Consider the following 24,243-nt stretch of genomic DNA (forward strand, 5'->3'; position numbering starts at 1 on the left):
GAGTCCAAAAACATTGAAAAATGTATTATTCATTAAATTTTATGCAATAAGCTTGGTCGGGGCAAAATGCACCACTGTGATGCTCCTTTGTAAAAACAGCGGTGTCATCTAGTGGTGACTAGTGAAAACTGCTTATACCCGGTGCATTTTGCCCCATTGTAGTGGTGCATTTTGCCCCGTTGTTGAAGTGCATTTTGCCCCAATGTTGTGGTGCATAATGCCCCGCATGATTGTTTGGAATGAATCAAAAATATGTTTAGAAATTTGCATTTGTAAAAAAAATGAAGGTTTTTCAAGACTTTTACACATGGGTGACGAAGAATAATAGTTGTTTTAGAACATCTTGGAACATCTAACAAAATTCTTCCACAGAATTGATGTTATGGTTGAGAAATCACAGTTTTCCCTTAGGGGGTGCATATTACCCCCTCTCCCCTACGTTTTATTTTTGTGCTTCTTCTTTTTCTAGCAAACATGTTTTATTTGATTTTAGGTATTCTGGTATTGTTTGATTATTAAAATAACTTTTTCATGTATTTATGTGTTGATATTTCTTTGATAAAATTTCTGTGATGTTAGCAAATTCGTGGTTGATTGCTATTTTTTTAAACTAAAATGCCATCAAATTCGATCTCACACCATATCCCGCGACCGGAATAACTTGTATGCGAAAATGTTTACTCAATCACCCACAATCAGATTTCAATCAGTTTTCGCCCACCCTGGCATAAACCCTCCTCAATAGTTCCACTTGTTCCGCCGGAGCACTTGGCGTGGCAATGCAACACAATCACCGATACATCTGCATTTGCATGGAAGTAAGGTTTTCCTAATATGGTGTGCAAACCAATACACAAACACGTTCAAACTTGATTATAATACCAATTCAGTCGAACCAACCCGATACCTGGAATATCAATTAGCATAATTTCCGCCCCACTTCAGCACTAATGCAGTTCTAATGCTAACTGACGGCGAACCCCAACCGACCGATCATGGCGCAAAATCCAAAATGAGCTGTTTGTTCTGCCGGCCTCACAGAGGGAAGTCCTACTTTTGTTTGCACTTAAAAAGGGGGTAAATTTATTCATCAACAATTTTCCAACGAATCATGTTTGTGCAAACAATACAGCAAATAAAACGGTTTTCCGCCTCCAGCACATGGAACGCTTTAATTATCGCAAACGGGCTGGATTACATTTCTAGGGTTTGGTGGTAGTCATGACCATGGTTAACCACCTGATATGCCTATATGTGGCCTGATTTACGTTACTGGAAACTGCATTGACGAAGTGAAGAGCAAATTAGTTAACTCACAGATTGAAGGATCTATTGAATCCGGATTAGTTCGCTTCAGGGGAGACTCCTTTGAGAGAATACAGTAAAGGTGCCAATTAGTATGATTTTCCATTGTTCTCACGAGGAATGGACGTTGCACAAGCTGACGTTTATGGAATCTGGATCTTGAAACGTGACAATCAATGGTCACAACTCAACATGTTACATGTTTGCAGGATATCTAGCGTAAATTTTCAATAGATCACATGCCACACTTGTGTTCAAACTGTTCAGTAAAGCGAAATACGACGTTTTGAAAATGAACTCTAGCAATCACAACTCAAATGTAAGAGCATCAGTTAACTCAAGATAAGGCACCACTCTCAACATAGACTGGAAATCGGTTCGTCTTGAATGATCGTTACAATCATCAAAAGTTACTTGCCATGATATACATACTGCCAATTGTCTCCTTGATAGTTTAGAAAGATGAGGTCTTGTTCTAGAAGCACTGGTTAATTACACTAAGTAGTGCACTTCTCCAATCACAAACAAAGCAATCGATAAAAAAGTTCTCCGATCGGGCTCAACATTTTTCTGAGCTTCCCTGGCCAAAATAATTAGACCCGTATTTTTTGTTTGGCCATTAAGGTGAACTACACCGTGCTACGGTGATCCCAAAAATTGCCATGTTCGTAAATTTTCGCATAAAACTACATTTAAAAAAATCATAACTACGAGCTTTCAACCGCACAGCAAAAAATGGCAAAATCGCATGCAAAAGCTCATCACCTTCGTCAAAAAAGACACTTAATATTACACACTGCATGTACAATTTTTGTAAACACAAAAAAAGTGGCAACCATCGGGATTGAAACCCAACACCACCAGTAAGTACTGGCGCCTTTACCCGCTCGGCCATCAGACCGATGTAAAATAGAAAGGATAAACGCATATCGTGTCCGTCGTGCTAACTTTTCGCACGCACGCATTTTGAGCCAGATTGAGTTAAGACCGCCATTTTGTGCAGCTCACAATGCCTTACCTTTTGACCTTCACAGATCCTCAAAATTCGATTTCAATCCTGAGATATTCAATAAAAACCGAAAAAACTCCGTGCATTATTATCACTTTTCATATCAAAGAAGTTTCAATCTTGTCGTGCTATCTTGACACAGCCTGAAAATTGAATTAAGTGCGACGACAATTGGCCAAAGGGATTTCAGGTCAGAGCGCGTTTGACACAGGTTCTAGCTCGATTACCGTAAACATTTGTAAATGTATTTCGGGACTCCGGCATACCAAATTCAACCAAACAATGCACATAATGCACAGTAAAAAAATCATGGTAAAATTTCATCTAAAAAGGAGTACATCTTTTATGTCAGAAAAAAGCTTTAATTTTACCTCTAATAATGTGTAAATTTACATCTGGTAGACGCCAGGAAAAAATATCTGTAATCCCAAAAAAATATCAAACCGGCGATAGTTATATCTAGCTTACTAAGTCCGCGCCCCAACCCGCACGGCCATCTCGCCGCTGTGAAAACTGGTTAATCAAAGCAAATGTAGCTCTATGTGTTCCGTACATTGTATACTGTATTTACTGCATATAGGGTACATATGGGTCATTCCATCTCAACAGTGCACAAAAAAGTGCAAATTTGAAAATTACTCTCTCCGATCCTGCTCAAATTTGGCAGAGCTGTTGATACCAGTGCTGTTAAACGTTAATTAACGTTAACGCGTCCGTTAATCGTTAAAATTAACGTGAACGCGAACGGAGCCTACGTTGATCTTAACGAGAACGTGAACGGAGCACGTTAATTAACGTCGTTAATTAACGCCGTTAATTAACGCGTTAATCCTTCTGAGGCCCCGACTTTGAGGGCCTGTATATCCCAAATGACAACATTTAGCGGGTTACTTCCAATTGGATTTGACTCTATAAGCTCCCGGAAGAGGTATTTGGCCATCGTGGCCACCGGTTCCGGCAACCCGGAACTTCCGGAAAACATATTTTTTACTGGTTTTATCAAGGAACAAGTATTTGAGTAAATTTTTCAAACGGATGTTTTTTTGTTAATCTTAACATTGCCTGTTTTGGGTCGATTCAGGCCAACTGTGGCCACTCCAGAATCGGTTCCAATGTACACCATATACTTGATTAACACAACAAAATGGGGCTGTTTAAATCGAGAAACGTTTAAAAAAAGAATGTCCATGACTTAAGTTGAGGATAATTTTCAAAATTTATCAATTGTAATTCGTTTAATTTTATTATTAACACATTTTAGCATAGTTTTGGAAAACCTAGGATGTTCTAGTTCATCCGAAACATCCGGGAATGTTTTGCAACAGGCTTACCAAAGAAACAAGTCGACAACGGACAACGGATACTACCCAGACTGCTTCAGTAGTATGTTAGGTTACAGTGCATTGTTGTAACAATTTATTGGGATGTTCTGAGTCATCCGAGAACCCCTTGGAGCAGGGATGGAATAATCGCAAAAAAATCAATTTCGCTTGCGAACTTTCTTCACCCGATAAAGAGAGAGGAGTCAAATCACGCAAAAGAAAATCGCTCCCGAAAATCTCCAAGAAAGTCAATCTGCTGATGATTTTTTGTGAATTTTCCTGTCAGCACCACTTAAAAATATTTATTTCACTATGTTTACACACATTGCCCATCTACAAAATGTGACAGGTTATTTTTCGACGTGTGATGGTACACTTGCAAGTGTAGTAGTGAAAAGGATATTCCGCCGAATAATCAAGATGATGATTTTTTTAGATTCTTTCTACCGATCTTTCGTGCGCGAGAGAGGAGAGCCATGCTCCTTTCGGATTTTTTTCTCTTGATGAACGTCCAGAGATTTTCTTTTGATGATGATTATTCCATCGCTGCCTTGGAGTAAAGACCGGTGAGTCTACCGCCGTAACAAGCAGGAGGTCGGCGGTTTTTGACCCCGGCACATACCCGAATAGCTTCAGAGAGTATGGTAGACTTCTTTGTTAATGTGTTTGGATGTCCTGGGTCATGCAAGGACTCCCTGAAGTTAAGATCTGACTGACAGCTTGTCACAGTTCTGCCGTCTCTACTTCCACCAAAAACAATAGGCAGTGCATTACAAAAAATCATGGAATCATGGTCGTAGGCATAATTTTTCTCCATATTCAAGGTCAAGTTCAATACAAGGTCGGGTCATGAGGCGTCGGCATGATTCCGTAGCAACTTTTCAAAACGGCGTAACCTTGGATGTTGGCCAACGATAGCCGGTTCCGGAGTGGTCCGGTTGGGCCAGCAAACATAGGCATATGACCATGACAGATGAAAGCTTTAAATTTCACAGAGTTCAACATGTTACATGTAGGGGGTTTCAATAAGGCAGTCTTCGGAACTGGGTACAAGGTACATTGGAACCGATTCTGGAGTGGCCACAGTTGGCCTGAATCGACCCAAAACAGGCAATGTTAAGATTAACAAAAAAACATCCGTTTGAAAAATTTACTCAAATACTTGTTCCTTGATAAAACCAGTAAAAAATATGTTTTCCGGAAGTTCCGGGTTGCCGGAACCGGTGGCCACGATGGCCAAATACCTCTTCCGGGAGCTTATAGAGTCAAATCCAATTGGAAGTAACCCGCTAAATGTTGTCATTTGGGATATACAGGCCCTCAAAGTCGGGGCCTCAGAAGGATTAACGCGTTAATTAACGGCGTTAATTAACGACGTTAATTAACGTGCTCCGTTCACGTTCTCGTTAAGATCAACGTAGGCTCCGTTCGCGTTCACGTTTAGGTTAACTTTTAACGATTCCGTTAAGTTAAACGTCGTTAATTTAAACGTTTAACAGCACTGGTTTTTTTTTTTTTTTTTTTTTTTTTGTTTGTTTGTTTGTTTATTTCTTGTAGCGTAAAGGAAACCTTTTTTAATTTGCTACATTTCGATTTTACAGAGAATATTACATTAAATTGTCTTACATTACGGTTCACGTCACAGATACAATTAAGATTATCGTTAATAACAGATTTAAATCAGTTTTTGTGAAAAAAGTCGAATATAGGATAGAATATCACAAGTTTTTTTTAAAGAAAACTGGACAGTTGACTCTCGGTTGATATGGCCACAGCTTGTTGATCTTTACGTCGTTTCACGAAAACGATGCCCAACTTCGTGAAGACAGACGACAATTTGCCAGCCTCCTTCAGTCGCAGTGCAGCTCGCTTAATTTGGCGCGCCGCAAACGTCAGGTTCTCACTCACGAAGACTCGGCGTGTTGAGTCGATTCCCAGGTGTGATAACTGCAGGCTACATTTCTGCAGGTATCCACTGTAGAAATCGTCCCGGTGGTTCCTCAGGGCGAACTGCAGCATTATCAAACCGTTTTTCTCGCTGGAGTTGGATGTGTTGAGTCGCCGAACGTCAACGGGTGGTATTTGAGTTTCTTCGAGGCCAACATGCTTCCACATCGCCTTGAAATACGCAGCAAGATTTTCATCCGGCAAAAACGGAACACCACTCACGATCAACTCGTTCCGCTTCTCAAGACCTCCGATTTCCTGGCTAATTCCGTCGACTTGTTCGTTCAGCGTTTGGAGAGCACCTTCGTTCACCGTGAATCTTGCAGCACACTCATCTTTGAAGCTGGCGATGTCGCGCGAAACAGCATCAAGCTTGTCGTCGAGCTCAGCCTTCACACATTCGATTTTCTCGGTGATCGTTGTATTTACTGCATCAATTCGCTCTTGGGTGAGCTTAAACTGCTTGGTCATAGCATCCATCAGGTCTTCCAGGGTCACCGGTTTTGGAGTTCCATCGTCCGAATCGTCATCGGATCGACCGCGCTTTACCGGGTTTGTTTTGATTTCGCTGACGATCGGTGAAGTGTTGCACACAGACATGTCGAGCCGCGGAACGTCGTAATAGTGTGCGTGAGATGCTACAACCGTGAACCGGTTCAATTTACAGCAGAAAATGACTGCGTCTACGGCGTCTACCAAAAACAATCAGGAGAAACGGCGACACCCAGGACGGTCCGAATTTGTCACGGTGGAACTGTATAACGCGTAGGCGGTCGGAGCGGACACTCGGTGTTCTGCTGAGACGATTTCCGGAGGCTGCGGGCGCGGATGTACTTCGATATCAACGAGTTTAAAACGCACTGGATTCAACAACGTTTCACAACAGCGCACAGTGGGTGTGGTTGATACTATCAAAACATGCAAGAATCCCGAATTTCATCCAAATCGGACCACCCCCTCCATTTTTGTACCTCCCCAAAAAAACTACTTTTTGGTGATTTTTGACCAAACCTCCTAGTTTCAAACGGCGATAGCTCAGGAACCACGAATCTTAGAAGGTCGGTCTTAGACTCAATTTTGAAGAATCCATTTCCGTGGTCAAAATGTTGTTTAATTTATTTTTTCTACCTGTATTGCACAATTGAAAACTTTAAACGGCCGTATCTCAAAACACCCCAACTTATTTTTTTGATTTGACCTCACCATCGTGTTCCCCGGCCAATTTTACATAAGAATCACTTATCGACAGAAATGAATATGTTTCGTTCAAGAGATATCGCATTTTAAAGTTTTGTGTTTTCGAGATTACCTACATCAGCTTCATTCGCCGCATCTGCTAGAAGCACACAAGCGGGCTGATCAATAACTGCTACCTGGTGTTCTGGGAGATGATTAATTTAATTTATATTTTTATAATTTTACGCAAATATTTATTCAAATGGCTAAAAGGGGAAGTTCTCGTATGTTTGGCAGATAAAGTCCTCGCTCCTAGTTTCGTCCAATTTGCTAATTTTCACTATTCAAACAACAAATTTTGCAAAACTTTTGATAGAAACTTGCTTGTTCACTTCTTATTGAGCTATTTATCTCTCGATTTCAGTTGAAAACGCTTTTAATCAGCTGTAACTGAATGCCAAAGCGCTGATATGGCAACATTAGAGGAACGCTGGAATTAGATGCTGTTCCCCTACCTTGATCAATCTATTTTTGTGAAAGGAATATTTATTGGGTTATTTTGAATGCACCGTTTTTTTACGTGTTGCTAACCGTTTTAGAGTACCTCCGAGGCCATGACTAGGGCCTTTATCATGGGCGGTAGCAAAATAGTGCCATTCAGCAAAAACCCCAAAACCTGCTTTATTATTATTATTATTATTATCGCGGGCGTTAATAATTAGAGTTCACGCGCGCTGATATGACCGCAGAAGAATGGCCGCATGACAGCCGCAGAACAAATTTTTGGCTGTTGTCAAAGGTTGCCTTGAGTTTTCTGCTGACTTTTTGGAAAATATTCAAAACAAATCAGGTTGACAGCCAAATCAACGCTGAATTTCAGTTCAATCTGCTGATTTTTACACAGCGGTAGTTCGGCGGCTGTAACCTCCTGTCAGTCACAGCGAAGGAGAAAAGTGATCTTATCTCGCAATAAGCAATATTAAAGTTTATTATTGACACTTTACCATAATTTGGCTAATCTGATTTATGGTTATAAAGATTGATCATATTAAATCAATTTTTATATTGTGAGCCAGATGGAATGACCCATATACAATGTACGGAACACATAGAGGTACATTTGCTTTGATTGACCTGTTTTCACAGCGGCGAGATGGCCGTGCGGGTTGAGGCGCGGGCTTAGTAAGCTAGGTATAATTATCGCCGGTTTGATATTTTTTGGGATTACAGATATTTTTTCCTAGCGTCTGCCAGATGTAAATTTACACATTATTTGAGGTAAAATTAAAGCTTTTTTTCTGACATAAAAGATGTACTCCATTTTAGATGAAATTTTACCATGATTTTTTTACTGTGTGGTCAACCAAACAAAACGTGTTTGTTGTTGTTGTTTACATTGCGTGCTCCCGGTTTTGTTTATTCAAGGTCAAACATTGAAACGCGTTTTTCTCGGAACGTCAAAAAGCGACGTACAACAAGCTAGCACGACAGTGCCGATATATGAGCTTGACATCTCGGTGAAGTAGGTTTCGCATACTGATGGACTACATATTCCAGGGTGTAATATTACATAGAATTTCATAAAATAATGCAAAAAATATTTTACATCCAGGCCTTTAACGCACAGCTGGATTACTGCTTTTTTGCTGTGCGATTTGAGCTATTTTGGGCACAAATGAAACGATATTAGTTGAGCTTTTAAGAAAAAATAGTCATGTCCCAAAAATTTAACCTGACTTTTGAAAAAGTCTTATGAAAACTCAAAATTACGTTTTGAACCTGACTAGACCAAAGAGCCTATGTCTGACAAAATATTTTTATCGGATTCCTCGAAAAATTTAACAAAATTTGGAGATGTCCCGTACGTTTCCCACGCAGAGCGCGAAATCCTCAAAAATGACGCAAACGTGAAAAAACAGTTTGTTTCACTAAAATTGCGATATTTTGAAAATTTTGGTGATGACCTATACTTTTTCACATTTAATTACAATAATGTTGAACTGGTATGGCTAGGAAGGGCTTCAAAGAAAAGTTGATTTTAAAGTTGTTATTTTTAAATTAATACTGACATTGTGCTTACAACATTTTGATAAGAAATGTGTAAATATTTCTGTCAAATTTATCAATAGGAACATGAGTAAAATTGCATTTAATGTTTTATTTTGAAAATCGCAATAAAATATTTGTATTACTATATTCACCAGTTTACTGAAAATTCATTGAAAAATGATTTTTCATAAAAGTACCAATTTTAATAAGCATTTTTGATGTCAATTTTGAAGCACAATTAAAAAAAATCCTTATTTAAAAAGAAATAAATTGTTCTGAAAATGCTATCAAACTTGAAGATATTTTTCCATTGTTTTGTTACTTGAATTTTCATTACACAGGCTATTTGATTTTCACAAACTTTTGACCAGTAATGTTTGACGGTTGAATTGTTTATGGCATTGTTACGAGTTTTTGAAACAAAGATTTTTGAAACTACCAAAAATACACTGCAAAATTTATCTAAACATTAATTGAATTCAAATTTTGAATCAATTACAGAAGAGCGTTTATGATATTTCGTTAATGCTCACCGTTTTCAAGTTATAACTTTTTATAGTATTTTTTTTAATTTAAAAAAATCTTTTTTAACTTTTTTATCTTTAAATAAATGTCGAAATTTTAAGAATATTCTCCAGTATGGTTTTCTTTTTTGAATACTTTTGATCTCTTTTAATCTATACTTTCGCTGCTGAGATAAAGGCCACTTTAAACATTTTTATATATTATATTCTTTAAACAGTTTTGGAAAAAGTCTTTATTTTAAAATATTGAAAGCATTTTATACAAAAATGTGTGAAAATTTCAGTACATTGTTTTTTTTTGTGACAGTGACAATAAGATCTATAAATTCCAAGATTTCAACAACAAACCAACCAACTTATTGTTTTTTGGCACTTTTTACAAATTAAAAAAAAATCAATCCTTAACTCAAAAAACGGTGCACATTTTAAATGCATGCAAATTTATTTTTTTATAAAATGCAGAGTAAAAAAATCATACCTAATTTTAACCCTCTAACGCCCATGGTAGCTACCAGTGCATCAAGACTTTGAGATTAAATTTCTCTGAGATGTGACAATATTTTCAACTGCTTCTTTTTGCCCATGTTTAGGAAACATATAAACTATCTTCTAACCGAATTTCATCCACATCGATGAAGTACGAGCATTTGTATAGACCAAAACGTAAACAAAAATCGGTTATTTTTGTGAAAATAATTAAACACTGGCACAACTGACACGAAAGCATTTTAAATGAAACAAGAAATGTTCACGAGTCATTTGGACTCTTCTGAAGAGCCCTTGCAAGCTGATTTTGAAAATTTTACCTTTTTGATTTCATTTGCGGCTTTTTCTGGGCATAAGGAGAACAAAAAATCTTAAAGGCTGATTTTTCAAAGTGCGATAGAATCAATAGTTTTGTGACAAATAAGTTTGAAATAGTTAGAGCTCATGGAAAGCGAGGTCATTGATTGTATTACGGTCAATAAACTTGTTATAAAATCATTTTTTCTATATTTTAGTTATTCTTGGAATTGTATGGTAATATCAGAAAATTATTGAAAGAAGTTTAGCTAGTTTTATTGAAGGTTTAGCAATGAATAAATGATGTTAGATTTAGTGTCACTCTTCTTTAGGGACCATCCATAAACCACGTGGACACTTTAGGGGGGGGGGGGGGTATGGCGATTGTCCACGATCCATACAAAAAAGATTTTTTTTGTATGGACAATTGTCCACGAGGGGGGGGGGGGGGGTTGAGATTTCCAAAAAAGTGTCCACGTGGTTTGTGGATGGTCCCTTATCAATTTCACATAAATATTTGCCATGAAATTTTGTTTTTGTAAAAATAGAGTTTTTGCCGGAACAGAAAAAAGTTCCTTATCTTCCTGGTGGAGCACTGGTGCACCACCCGAAATTTTAAAATTTTACATGGATTCAATGTTTGTGGGCCAAAATAAAGCTATTCCAGAGATATTGGACCAAAATTAACCCATTTACTATTTTTAAAATAGGTGAAAAGCTCTGGGCGTTAAAGGGTTAAGGAAAAAGTGTGCTTCCAAGACAAATCTGATCAGAACATACAACTTTGCATAAATACAAAGGTTGTCTCTCTATACCCCTTGAGACCGCTCGTTGTACCCCAGGTTGAGAACCGCTGCCCTAGATGATACAATTAAAACAGTGCTGAAAAGTTCAACAGCTTCAATTATCAAAACCTATTCTATTAAAAAATGGGGATTATCGGAAAAGGTGTAACTCCTTATGTTGCAAAATGCCTTTGCTTCACCATCAGTCTTTACTTCTATCAAAAATTAATTCCGGAAAAGTAACGAAGCCGCATCAGACGTAAACCCCGAATAATCTGAATTTCAATTCTCGCAGCCTGTGGCAGTGTTTCCGAAAATTTGCCCAACATTTAATACCCAAAGAAGCCCATCAGAGGGAAATTCTTCGAATCCGGAGCAGAGAAACCATCGCTTCATTAGCATGCAAGCTCCTTGGGCATTTGAGGAGTTGATAGGCGAGGGGTAAATAAATTAAAATCGATTCCGGCCAAAATTGGAGTTTTCTGCCTTTTCGCCGCCGCAGGCTGCCTAATCTTATTATATCAATATTTGTAAACAATTTGCCGGCCCACCAACCAATCCTTGGAGTTGAGTTGATCCGAGACGCTGATCGAGAAACGTGGTTCTTTTCCATCATTATATTATGTTTGGGGAGTGAGATTTTCCTCTCCCCGAGGATTGATTTATGACTGATTATTCAATATTAACTGGAAGGCTGCCATCGTGGCTGAGCCCCGCAGGCAACGATGGGGCAAATAAAACCGCGCGTATAATTGAATGAATTTCAATCGGAACAAAGGGACCAACTTTTAGATAATTGAAAAATGCCTGGGCGTTAACCCGCGCCATTTGGACGCCTCTTTTTCATAAACAAAGTTCGGCCATTAGTATGACAAGAAAAAATAAAATAAAAGCAGAGGAAAGAAATAAAACTTTTCTATCCATCCATCTAGTCGAAGAGAGAGCAAAAAACGCCAAACTTGTTCCGACGCATAATGAAGTAATGTGACTGCTTCTGGCAGTCCAGCAGGCTTCTGGCCCACTCGCTGGGAAAAAGGAAGACGGATGAGGACGCACGATGGTCAGGCCAGCTCCAGATTTTGCTGAATAGACCGAAATCAGCATGACTGAGCTGGTTCGTTTCCATCAAGTTGACTGATTTTTTTTCTTCGAATGAAACTTTTCTCCAACTTTTGGTGAGATTAGGTTAGCGAATGTTTATTTGGAAAGAGCAATTATAAGCAGATATGAAATTTCAAAAATAAAATTGATATTACAGCAATTTGAACCAAAAGTTAGTCATGTATCTCTACTCTTAACATAACCCTTTAAACAGAAATAAGTTTCATTGAAGGGATTCAAATATATTGCAAATATCGTTAAAATAACATCTAAATAACAAATGTTCTTTATCTTTTTAACTATTTTAATTTACTAATGAGGTCATCAATTCAATTTCAATAGTCTGACTATGAATATTTCATTGATTTAACATCATTTAAAAGCCATCGAACTAGCCCATTAGAACTAATTAAACACATCATTTTTGCGCAATTTGCATTCAATCGACATTTCCACCTTAACCGAGCTTGTTATTTCAATTAATACCAACAAATTATAAACCCCCACCCACACATCCCCTCCCAGTGAACTCACCATTCCTCCAGCTACGTTCCAGTTTGCGCTCACCTGCAAATACAATAAAAAAAACATAAAAATCAACCCATTAGAACTCCTGTGTGTGTCACTCGATTATCGGCCGTGGCTTGGCGCACTATTTTCACTAATAATGTTCGCTAATTACAATTTACAACCACCACCACTTCCCTCAGGGGCCTGGTGTTGCTTCCAAACCTGATTTTTGTTGGGAAAATTGTTTGGCATGGGGAAAGAGGGTTTGGGGGGAAGCAGGGCAGATCTTATCGCTTAGTTTAGCTCATAAAATACTTATGCCCCCGTCCCTTCGTTCACGTTGCCCTCCATGTAGTGTTTCCCGACCCCATTTTCCCCAAAACTAAAATCTGCTAAAACTATTTGTAAACTGATGGCTGCAGGCTGATAGAGTGGGTGGTTGTGAATATGTGTGTGTTTTTTGCTTTGAACCTGTGTGTTGAAATTAACTGATTAGATGTTCGTCGGATCCTGGCAGTTTTGATAAAATATTTAATTCTGTACTTATTGTAAAACTAATAAAAAAACGTTACTTAATCCACCGATGGTGGTTGGTGCCTTCCTCACAATTATGTACATATTTGTTTCTGTAGTAAGAATGTCAAACCTACAAATTTTATCTAAATTTTACTTCTTACAACATATCTACATGGAGTATGGGGTCTAGAATCCCAAAAATCATTGGACGTAATATTAGAACAACACCTACGGGGCTGTTTCATGAAAATTGTTCACTTTCAATAGTTATATTACTTTAAAGTTTTTTAAGCCTTAAGGCAGTAAAAAAATATATCTGTTCATTTTTCCCGGGAGTTTCAAATCAACAAAATCGCGGGAGAAAGATCTCCGGATAGATCCGAACAACTTTTTCATCAAAATATTTGAGATCCGGCCTCTGAAATGTGTACAAATCACACTTAGGTGCTCATAACTTTTGATAAGGTTATCAGATCTTCAATCTTTTGGGCTTGCTGGAAAGGTCTTTTGATAACCTATCCAACGATGGGTCGCATGATAGATCCGGACAACTTTTTCATCAAAATATTTGAGATCCGGCCTCTAAAATGTGTACAAATGACACTAAAGTGCTCATAACTTTTGATAGGGTTATCAGATCTTCAATCTTTTGGGCTTGTTGGAAAGGTCTTTTGATTACCTATCCAACGATGGGTCGCATGATAGATCCGGACAACTTTTTCATCAACATATTTGAGATCCGGCCTCTAAAATGTGTACAAATGACACTAAAGTGCTCATAACTTTTGATAGGGTTATCAGATCTTCAATCTTTTGGGCTTGTTGGAAAGGTCTTTTGATTACCTATCCAACGATGGGTCGCATGATAGATCCGAACAACTTTTTCATCAAAATATATGAGATCCGGCCTCTGAAATGTGCACAAATGACACTTAGGTGCTCAAAACTTTTGATAGGGTTATCAGATCTTCAATCTTTTGGGCTTGCTGGAAAGGTATTTTGATTACCTATCCAACGATGGGTCGCATGATAGATCCGGACAACTTTTTCTTCAACATATTTGAGATCCGGCCTCTAAAATGTGTACAAATGACACTAAAGTGCTCATAACTTTTGATAGGGTTATCAGATATTTTCTTACAAAAACCACCCTTTTTACAATCTTTCAAACTTTAGCCAGAATCGTTTTTTTAGCATAACTTTTGAAATACTTAACAAAACATCATAATAGTTAATATAGGTCTTGTGGGACCCTAAGACGGATCGAATGAGACCAGAACGCCCCAAATCGGTTCAGCCAGTCCGGAGATAATCGAGTGCATTTTTTTCGGTGCACGGACTTACAGACATACACACGCACAGACATTTGCTCAGAATTTGATTCTGAGTCGATAGGTATACGTGAAGGTAGGTCTACGAGATCGAATTAAGAAGTTCATTTTTCGAGTGATTTTATAGCCTTTCCTCAGTAAGGTGAGGAAGGCAAAAATAAAAAACCACATGATATGATTTCATTAAAAGGGTACATTGTCCTGTTTCCAACAGAACCCACCTTTTGTTTAAACTACTATAAAATTGCAATTTGTTAACTTGGGGAGCGTAAAGTAATTTTTTGTACAAAAAACGTTACTTAATCCACCTTTAGGTGGTTGGTGCCTTCCTCATCCAAATAGCAAAATTCCCCCTTAACATGTTTAACAAATGAACTTTGTTACTCATTTCTTTTGATAGGGTTCGTAGACCTTCAATATTTCTGGCTCATCGGCAAGGTCTGATAAAAAACCTATTCAACGATAGTTCGCATGGAAGATTCAGACAATATTTCTATCACAATATCTGAAATCCGGCCTCCAAAAAGTGTATAAATCCAGAGTTTTTTTTAAAAGGACCAATAAACTATTGTCTTTCATATGTTTATAGGACCTAATCAAAAAAACTCTGGAAATGACACTTAAGTGCTAATAACTTTTGATAGGGTTTTCAGATCTTCGATGATTTAGACTCATTTGAAAGGTCTTTTGATTATCTAACTAACGACTGGTCGTATGATGGACCCGGACATCATTTTCATTGAAATATTTGAGATCCGGCCTCCAAAAAGCGAGCATGAGCATGAGCATGAGCATGAGCATGAGCATGAGAGACCACCCATGGTTGTCCTTCTCCGTTGCTGAACAGAACCGTAATATCCTTTCAGCACTACTGATCATAGGCTTCGATTATCAAGTGGTATTTCCCTTATCAACAGCATGTTTGAATGCGCTGAAAAGATTAAACACCATGATTTCCAAAACAAGATCAGTTGCGAATAGGTAACAGTCATTGGCCACCAACGGCGCCCGCCATGTCAGTTTGTAGATTTAATCTAATCTAATCTAATCTAATCTAACCCTAGCGCAGCCAGTCTTTCGAGGGCATCCTGGAAAATGCCTTAGGTTGATTAACGCCTAGCATCCTCTTGTCATTATTAACAATTGCAGTGCCCAAAGCAATAAATTGCTTTGAAACATCACAAACGTTAAAGCGGCCAGGCCAACTGCGTAAAGTTTACCGCAAAGATGATTCTTTGAATTGGATTGAGTTTGAACACGAATGTTCAAACAACAACACATTTCTGAATCGACAGGGGAGGAAGAAACGTGGGGATCCCCCGCTCACGTTCCTGTTTGTAGGAGCAATAAATCGTTGGGAGCCACCAGCTAAGAAGTTTTGGTGCTCCGGGACCCTCGAGGATGGGACACTGTATTTCCACAAATGCCCTGGACACTATTTGCCGTGGTTATAGCGCCACAACTCGCTCACTGTTGGTGACAGAAAGAACATTAATAAAACTCTTATAAACACAAGATTTCAATTGATGGGATGACAAGATCATCTCACAAAGACCCAGTGCATATTAAATATGAAATGGTTTATTTTGATTAGGATACATTATCGGATTGATCTCACCAAATTAAACCAGCCCTCTGAGAAATGTAACGCCTCGATCAGTCTGATGGCTGATTAAAAAAAGGCTGATGTAATGTCGATCAGGGCGTTAAATTTCTCAGTGGAAGCTGCCGCATCTCAAAAAATTAATCACGAAAAAACAGGACTGCGCGTCCCAAGAAGCACTGCACTTTTGATGGCATTATTCAATTATTATGCCCAATCACCCCATGCACACAAAGAGCGACACAAAAGAGACGAAAATTATCACGAAAAAACAGGACTGCGCGTCCCAAGAAGCACTGCACTTTTGATGGCATTATTCAATTATTATGCCCAATCACCCCATGCACACAAAGAGCGACACAAAAGAGACGAAAATTATCACGAAAAAACAGGACTGCGCGTCCTAAGAAGCACTGCACTTTTGATGGCATTATTCAATTATTATCGCCCGCCATGTCAGTTTGTAGATTTCGATATAAAGGGACGGGAATGTTAGTGAGCGCAGGTTGAACTAGGGCAGCTGATTTACTCTGTGCTTACACCCCACGAGCGCCAGGAACCTGAAAACTTGTTAGTAGGATGGGGTGTTTGGTCAGGATTCATCATAGAAGATGATGATGCGACCCAAAATCATAGTGTTTGTTGAAAGGTATTTTATTTTAATCTCAAGGCAAACAATCGGATGCTGCGGATGAGACATTTCCCGTTTAACTGTTGTTAAATTTTTAATGAAATGGTTTAATCTTAGACAGCTGGCTGTGGAAAGATAAAACCAAATAATATTTATTTATAAAATGAGGTTTAGTTCATGAATTTGTTACGGAATAGACGCGACGAACTCAACCATCAAGTGCCTTCCGATTTTCTTTCTGTTAGCTAGATAAGGTATTGATTTTCGTTGCCTCTCGAGCTACGATGCTATGGAGAGGGCTTAACACACAAACAACCGACGTCGAGCCCTCCGAGCTACGGAGCTATGGGAAGGTCTTTTCAACAAAAAAAAAAAAAGACTCGCGCACCACACGACGTTCTTGATGAATCAAAATAATTTTGTTACGCGATAAACCTAACGAACTCAATCGTCAACTTGCCATCCAATCAGCGATGATGAAGAAAGGGCTTGAAGCACACATTAACCGATTAATATGAATAATTTTCAAGATCGATCTTGTTTTATAACTACAGCGCGACTCACTCCTGATTTTCACGATCTCGAATCCAAAATGACCCAAAAAACCAAAATTACCAAAAAAGACATCGATCAAAGTGACCAAACTTACCAAATTTAACAAAATTATCAAAATTACCATAATTACCAATATTACTTAAATTGCCAAAATTACCAAAATTATCAAAATTATAAAAATCACCAAAATTACTTAAATTATCAAAATTACCAACATGACCAAAATTATCAAAATTAATAATATTCTGAGATCCGGCCTCCAAAAAGCGTATTAATAACACTTAAGTGCTAATAACTTTTAATAGGGTTATCAGATCCTCGATGTTCTAGGCTTATTTGGAAGGTCTTTCGATTATCTAACTAACGACTGGTCGCATGATGGACCCGGACATCATTTTCATTGAAATATCTGAGATCCGGCCTCCAAAAAGAGTATAAATGACACTTAAGTGCTGATAACTTTTGATAGGGTTGTCAGATCTTCGATGTTTTTGGAAAGGTCTTTTTAATACCTTTCTAAAAATGTATAACATGATAGCCACCCTTTTTACAATCTTCCGGACATACGACAAAATCGTTTTTTAGCATAACTTTTGAAGTACTTAACTTAACTTGCTGATTTTAAATAGAGACATATGGGCCAAGACGGATCAAATGAGACTAATACGATCAAAATCCGGAGATAATCGAGTGACATTTTTTTTTGTCCACCCACCTACACACATCCACACAGACATTTGCTCAGAACATGATTCTGAGTCGATATGTATACGTGAAGGTGGGTCTACGAGGTCAAATTAATAAGTTCATTTTTCGAGTGATTTTATAGCCTTTCCTCAGTAAGGTGAGGAAGGCAAAAAAGAGCACAATAATAATAATTTAATAAACGATTCAGCACTTTAGATTATACTGAATTCTCAGTTAATTGATAGTTGTCATTAAGATAGATGATTTGACAACCGTTTTACTGAAATGTTAGTTAAACGGTTGTGGAAAAAAAAACGAAATTTCAGCAACCAAAGCCGTACTGTTAAACCGATTTCGGTAGATCGCGGTGGATTTTCTTGAAATAATTCGAACTGTCAAAAATCCACCAAAGCATCCACCACATTGATCACACAAAAAACTGTGGTAGAACAGTATTCACCGTTATCAATTTTGTCGGTTCAGTGCCAACGAATTGTTCAAAGAAAATCTACTACGATCTACCGAGATCGGGTTAGTAATATGGCTCCAATGTCATTTTGTTTCACTGAAAATAGAGAAAAAATCTTTTCTCAGTTTTACAGATCATTTGCTGTGACATTAAGGGGTTACATACACAGCTAAAAAAGTAGTAATCCAGCTGCGTGTAAAAGGCCTGGGTGTAAAATAAATATGGCATTATTTTACACAATTTTATGTGATTTTACACCCTGATAAATGTAGCCCATCAGTATGGTAAACCTACATGACCGAAATGTCAAGCTCATATATGCGTTTATCCTTTCAGCTTTTCATCGGTCTGATGGCCGAGTGGGCTAAGGCGCCAGCCCTTACTGTTGGTGCTGGGTTTGAATCCCGCTACTTTTTTTTGTGTTTGCAAAAAATGTACATGCAGTGTGTAATATTAAGTGTTTATTTTGACGAAGGTGATGTGCATGCTTTTGCATGCGATTTTACCATCGGATTTTTTGCTGTGTACATGTAAATCGGCAAAAATGACAGAGGTTGGTATGGGTACAAATTTAAACTTTTTTAAATCTGTTTTCAGGATGTTGAAATATACATTTTCATCTGTTAACAAAATAAATTTGAAGACATTTGGTTGCATCGTTGCTGAGATATAGCTATTTGAAGTTAGCAGTTTCAACGAACGGGTTGGTGAAGACTCGTTAAACCGGTCCTGTGTGCATGACTAAGGCCGAATTTCAAAAACTTAATTTGAAAAAAAGATAAAAATATTTTGATATTTTTCATATAAAAAATCGATAGTTTTTGATTTTTGTATTTTTTCAAAAAGCAAAATTTCAAAATCGGGCTTTGTCATGAACACGAGATTTGTCTTGGGAGTCTTCACCCCAAATTTCAGCCAATTTGCTCCATCTCATCTCGAGATATCGTGGCACCCGTAAATCAACTCGATGTTTAGAGAAAAACGTTCACAAAGTTTGACAGTTCGCTTTGCGCATGGTAAAATTGTGAACTTAAATCGTCTCTTACTCAGTTTAGTCACGAAATATCTGAAACTTTCAGGAGTGATTTAAAATCATATTTTTAGTGGATTTAGCGAATTTTCTGTAATATGTTTTTTTTTTGATTTTCTACATGAATGTAACCCCTTAAGTGACATTTTTTTTCTTTTTTTGTTGAGAGGTGCAGATGTTACAAAGCGGTTTAAGTTTGTCAGATTTATTGCAGATATACTGTTTACTGTTTTTTCAGCAATGATTTTGTAACATCAATCGATTTCAACAAGAGTGATGATTTCTGAATCGCATTCAGTTATTTATTTTGCTGAAATAGCAATCCAGAACATGGTATGACGAGTTTTGAAATAAAATCAAGTTTTGCAAAACATGGACTACATAAACTTTGCATTTTTTTAAGTTTGATTTTTAAAAGGGTTAAAATAGATAAAAATACACCTTTTATGTATGTTTCTATTGTGAAATTGATTAAGGAACACGAATTTGATAAAATTATCACCAGAAAATTAGATCTATCGGGGGACCCAGCAAAAATTTACACCCAAAAAGTTCACTTAAGAAAGAGTGTCTATTTTATGGGCTAAACCTTACCCAAAGCGTTCTCAGCGTCAGATAGTAGTCCCAGATGTCCCCTCAGCAATTCCATTTGAAAAGAGCTTAAACCGAAAAAAAGTTCTCCGATCGGGCTTAAAAATTTTCTGGGGGTTTCTTAGCCAAATAATTTGACCCGTATTTTTTTGTTTGGCCGTTAGAGTGACCTACACCGTGCTAGGGTCCCAAAAATGGCCATTTTAGTCAATTTTGGAAAAAAATCACTTTTTTTTCACTAAAACTGCTATAACTTCACCTCCGTGTACGCACGAGAGCAAGCAGCAGTCAAGTGCTCAGTGCTCCATAGTTTTTTTCGATTTTTTTCGCCGTAGTTTATCGTGATTAGCCGCGAGTTTGCTCCAGCAGCATGCCAAGGGCCGGCCGTGGCCGTGGCAGTTCGAGTGCGGCCTCGAAAAACCCGCGAAGTTCGTCTACCGGCCGTGTGCAAAAAGGTAAACAAACCAACGCCGTGTCGACCGCCATCGCGCAGGGGAGAGTGAGCGCAGAAGGAATCGACAAAAAGTTACTACATCCCGGATATGTTCCAAGATCACCAGTGCGAACCCGTTCAGGTACTTCCGGTGCCACGACCAGTGGCACATCGACATCCGCCAACATTCCCATCAGGAACGAGTTCCAGATGCTGAGCGACGACGAAGAAAACAACAACAACAACACCGACGGTAGCAGCACTACCGACGACGACGATGACGATCGTCGTGCACGGAAAAAAGTGCCGACGTCAAAAAAGAACAATTCTCCAAAGGAACGAAGACCACCTCCAATTTTTGTTTTGGACACGTTGGCGGACGATGTTGACGAGTTGCTGGAAGGCCTCGGATATTGTCTGAAAATCGGTAAGTCGGCAGTGCAAGTGATCACACTGAACAGAAAAGATTTCGACCTGGTGCTTGAAGAACTGAAGCGTAGCAACTTCAACTTCTACACATACGACCCAGAGAAGCCCCCTGTTAAGGTCGTCTTGCAGGGTTACCAAGACCGTCCGATCGCCGACCTGAAGCGACACCTCTCGAACGCCGGAATAAAGCCACGGGAGATAAAAGTGCTCTCGCGAAAGACAACAGTCACGGGTACGCATACCCGGTACCTGTTGTACTTCGACCGCGGCACCGTCAAGATCCAAGATCTGCGGCGGACTAAGACGTTGGACGGTTTTTGGGTAAACTGGCGGTTTTACACCAAGAACCCGACGGACGTAGCGCAATGCCACCGTTGCCAGAAATTCGGCCACGGCTCGCGGAACTGCAACCTCCGGCCCCGCTGCGTGAAGTGCGGTGAATCACACCTCTCCGAGGCGTGCGCACTGCCACGAAAGGCGGACTTGGGGGACAAGGCAGAACAAACCAAGCCGCGCGTAAAGTGCGCGAACTGTGACGGCAACCATACCGGTAATTACCGCGGATGCGTCGCGCGCAAGGCCTACCTCGAGGAGCAGGAAAAGAGGAAGAAGAAAACAGCAGCGTCCCACTCTCCTCAGCGAAATACGAGCGCAGCCATTCCTGCAGCTGGCCAGCGTACGGTTCCAGCGGACAACCCAGCGATACCTCCTGGATGGGGACGTTCGTTTGCCAGCGTGGTCGCTGCCGGTAGCGGCGATGCGGCCCAGCAAGGAGTCACCGGGGAAGATCTTTTTACCCTGCCGGAGTTCTTTGCTCTCGCGGGGGAGATGATGACGCGGTTTCGGAGCTGCCGTAACAAGGCGGAGCAATTTCTGGCCCTCGGGGAGCTGATGATCAAGCACATCTATAATTGATTATTTTTGTCTGTGATCTAGTTTTAAGCTTTCTCTCTATCTATCCTTTTTCCATTGCACTTTCTGTAAGTTTTTTGAAAACTTTTTCTTACTCTTGTCTATTCCATAGTTATAAGTAATAATTTTTCGATTGAAATACGATGTAAAACACAGCTGAAAGGAACACCAAAACTCTGTTAGGTACCTAAATGAACTCATTGTAACTTGATTATTCACAAATAAAACCGAATTGAATTGAAAAAAAAAACTGCGATAACTTTAAAATTTCAGCGATGACCTATACATGTTTGGTTATTTTTTTTCTAATTGAAGAAGCAACATTTTTAAGCCCTTTCAGATGCATTTAAAATTTTGAAATTAAATTGAATTATGCCCGAGTTACAGCCTTTTTGAGATTATTGACATATTTGATCCTTGTTCCGGACATATTTGGTCCAGATGCTTGTTTTATATGTACAACCCCTAAAAATTCAGGCAGATTGGTGGGGTTGATACGAGATGGGTAGGCTGTGCTCGTGGATTCGCTCTTAGTCTTATCCAAACAGCCTTTTATTTTCCAATTTTGCCGAAACTTATGGTCTAATGCTAAGAAATGAAACATTTGTAAATGAAAAAAATATAAATAAAATCTATTTCCGGTTTTGGGGGAAAATCGCCCTTCCGGTATATATTCTCATGGCAAAATTTAAGCTTTAGCCTGCAAGAAGAAGCAAAACCATTAGCCCATCAGGAGTGAATCCGACTGACGCCGAAGCAATAAATCTTCCCTTCTGGCCAAGAAATGTGCCCACACCAATAACATATAGTTGGAAGTGACTCACAGAGAAAATTGAATTGTTTTCTTATGAAAAATTTGGAAAAGTAAAAAAAAAATATTTTGTCAAAAAATCAGAAAAAATGCAACATCGTTTTTTTTCGGTAAAATTTTCTTCAGTGCTTCCAAAGAACGTTTCAACCATTCAAAAAAGCAGTTTCTTTTCGCTACGTGGATGCCTGGTTCATGGTTTGGGCAATCTTCCAGCGCTGGAGAAATTTTGCAGTGTCACACAGTGGCTGAAGTTAATTGTTGGTCTGCCTGGCTGAGGGCTAAATTTGCCGAGCAATAACGCAACGCAAAATCTCCCACTGAATATAGGCACCATGTGGCGAGTGACGCGCGGCACAGATTAAATTTCCAAGATGACGATGAAGTTTGTGTGAGTGTTTGTGTGTGCAAACACACGCACACACTATCATAATCCAATATCCTGGCCTGATGCACATCCGGCGAAACCGCTTCACCGCACACCACACCATGATGACTGTGCCTTTCCTTAACGAGGAGATGTAGGGTAGAGGGAGCGATTGTCAACCTTTTATGATTTGTTTTGGTCAAAATTTGAGCTTAAATTTTTATTCTATTCCAAATTAGTCTTGCCTATTACTGATATTTTGTAATTTTTGAACAAATTTATGCTCAAATATCTCAATTCTACAAGATTTCCCACCACCACAATAAAAATGTGGTCCTTTTCGGAGGCTGTGTTATTAAGATCAATCATCGTTAAAGTGTGATGTATGGCTACCGTTGATGGAGCTTTGATAGTCCCTGTCCCCCACTGTTGGAAAGATGGAGACTAGGCCGTCCCAAAAAAATGAAAAGTTGTCAAATCTTTGGTGCTCACCCCTAGAATGATAGATTAGGATGTCAGGAACAATGTTTTCATACAACAAAAAAATCCCAAAAATGGTTTACAACTCGCGCGCGGAGCTTGAATGAAAAAAGTGCATTTTTCGAGTATTTTTCAGAAATGCGAGTAACAATCATGCTTAAGTCATTCAAATTTGGTCGCCTTGGGCTTCAAGTTATAGTATAATGTCCCCTGAACAATTTCCTGTACAGACATAGTCCATAAAAGCTTGTGTTTGGGCATGGCAGGGCGTTTTAGCGAGAAAAATATGTATTTTTCAGCCAAAAAATTTCAAAAATCACTCCCCAAAACGAGCCAAAAAATTTTGCAGCCAAAACTAATGCATTCAGCTTATAGGAAATTTTTCGGAGCTAATTTTGCTTTTTTTAACATTTAGTGTATGTCCACGCATAGCCGAGATATTTGCATTTTAGTGAACAAAAAGTGACGAATTTTCAAAATTCTTGGTATATAAGCGTTTTTAGCATAAAACTTTGGCTACTATGATTACAAACGGGAAGGCATATATTTTGAAATTTTTTATTTTGCTCGCTCAAAAACGATATTTGTTAATAATATTTCATGAAAAAACATGAGATTTTCTCACAATGTGATGTAAACGACATATTTATAAGTACTGCTCTGTGCTCTTCTCGATATGAACAAATTAAGGTCTAATGGGTAACTTTTTTTTGAAAAAATAAGTTTGTAATAAATGAATTTGTTTCATTCGAATGTACATACAAAAAAAATCACGTTCACAGCTTGGAGATATAAACGTTCATAAAATTAATTTTGATTTATGATTATTTGTCATTTACGTCACATTGTGAAAAAATCACATGTTTTTTCATGAAATGTTATTAACAAAT

At 38.6% G+C, this 24,243-nt stretch overlaps 1 protein-coding gene across 2 annotated transcripts in view; it reads right to left on the reverse strand.

Annotated features, from left to right (window-relative positions):
* The window catches only part of LOC120424580 (uncharacterized protein DDB_G0283357-like), a 334,472-nt gene that overhangs the window by 20,183 nt on the left and 290,046 nt on the right, over window positions 1-24,243 (reverse strand). The window contains exon 3 of one of the 2 annotated variants that reach the window (XM_039588747.2): window positions 12,536-12,568. The exons of the other annotated variant lie outside the window; for it this stretch is intronic. Coding sequence (XP_039444681.1) covers window positions 12,536-12,568 — 33 coding nt within the window. The remainder of the gene's footprint in view (window positions 1-12,535; window positions 12,569-24,243) is intronic. 2 annotated transcript variants of the gene reach the window in all.

This window comes from Culex pipiens, chromosome 1 (assembly GCF_016801865.2).
Source record: "Culex pipiens pallens isolate TS chromosome 1, TS_CPP_V2, whole genome shotgun sequence".
NCBI classification, from domain to species: Eukaryota; Metazoa; Arthropoda; class Insecta; order Diptera; family Culicidae; genus Culex; species Culex pipiens.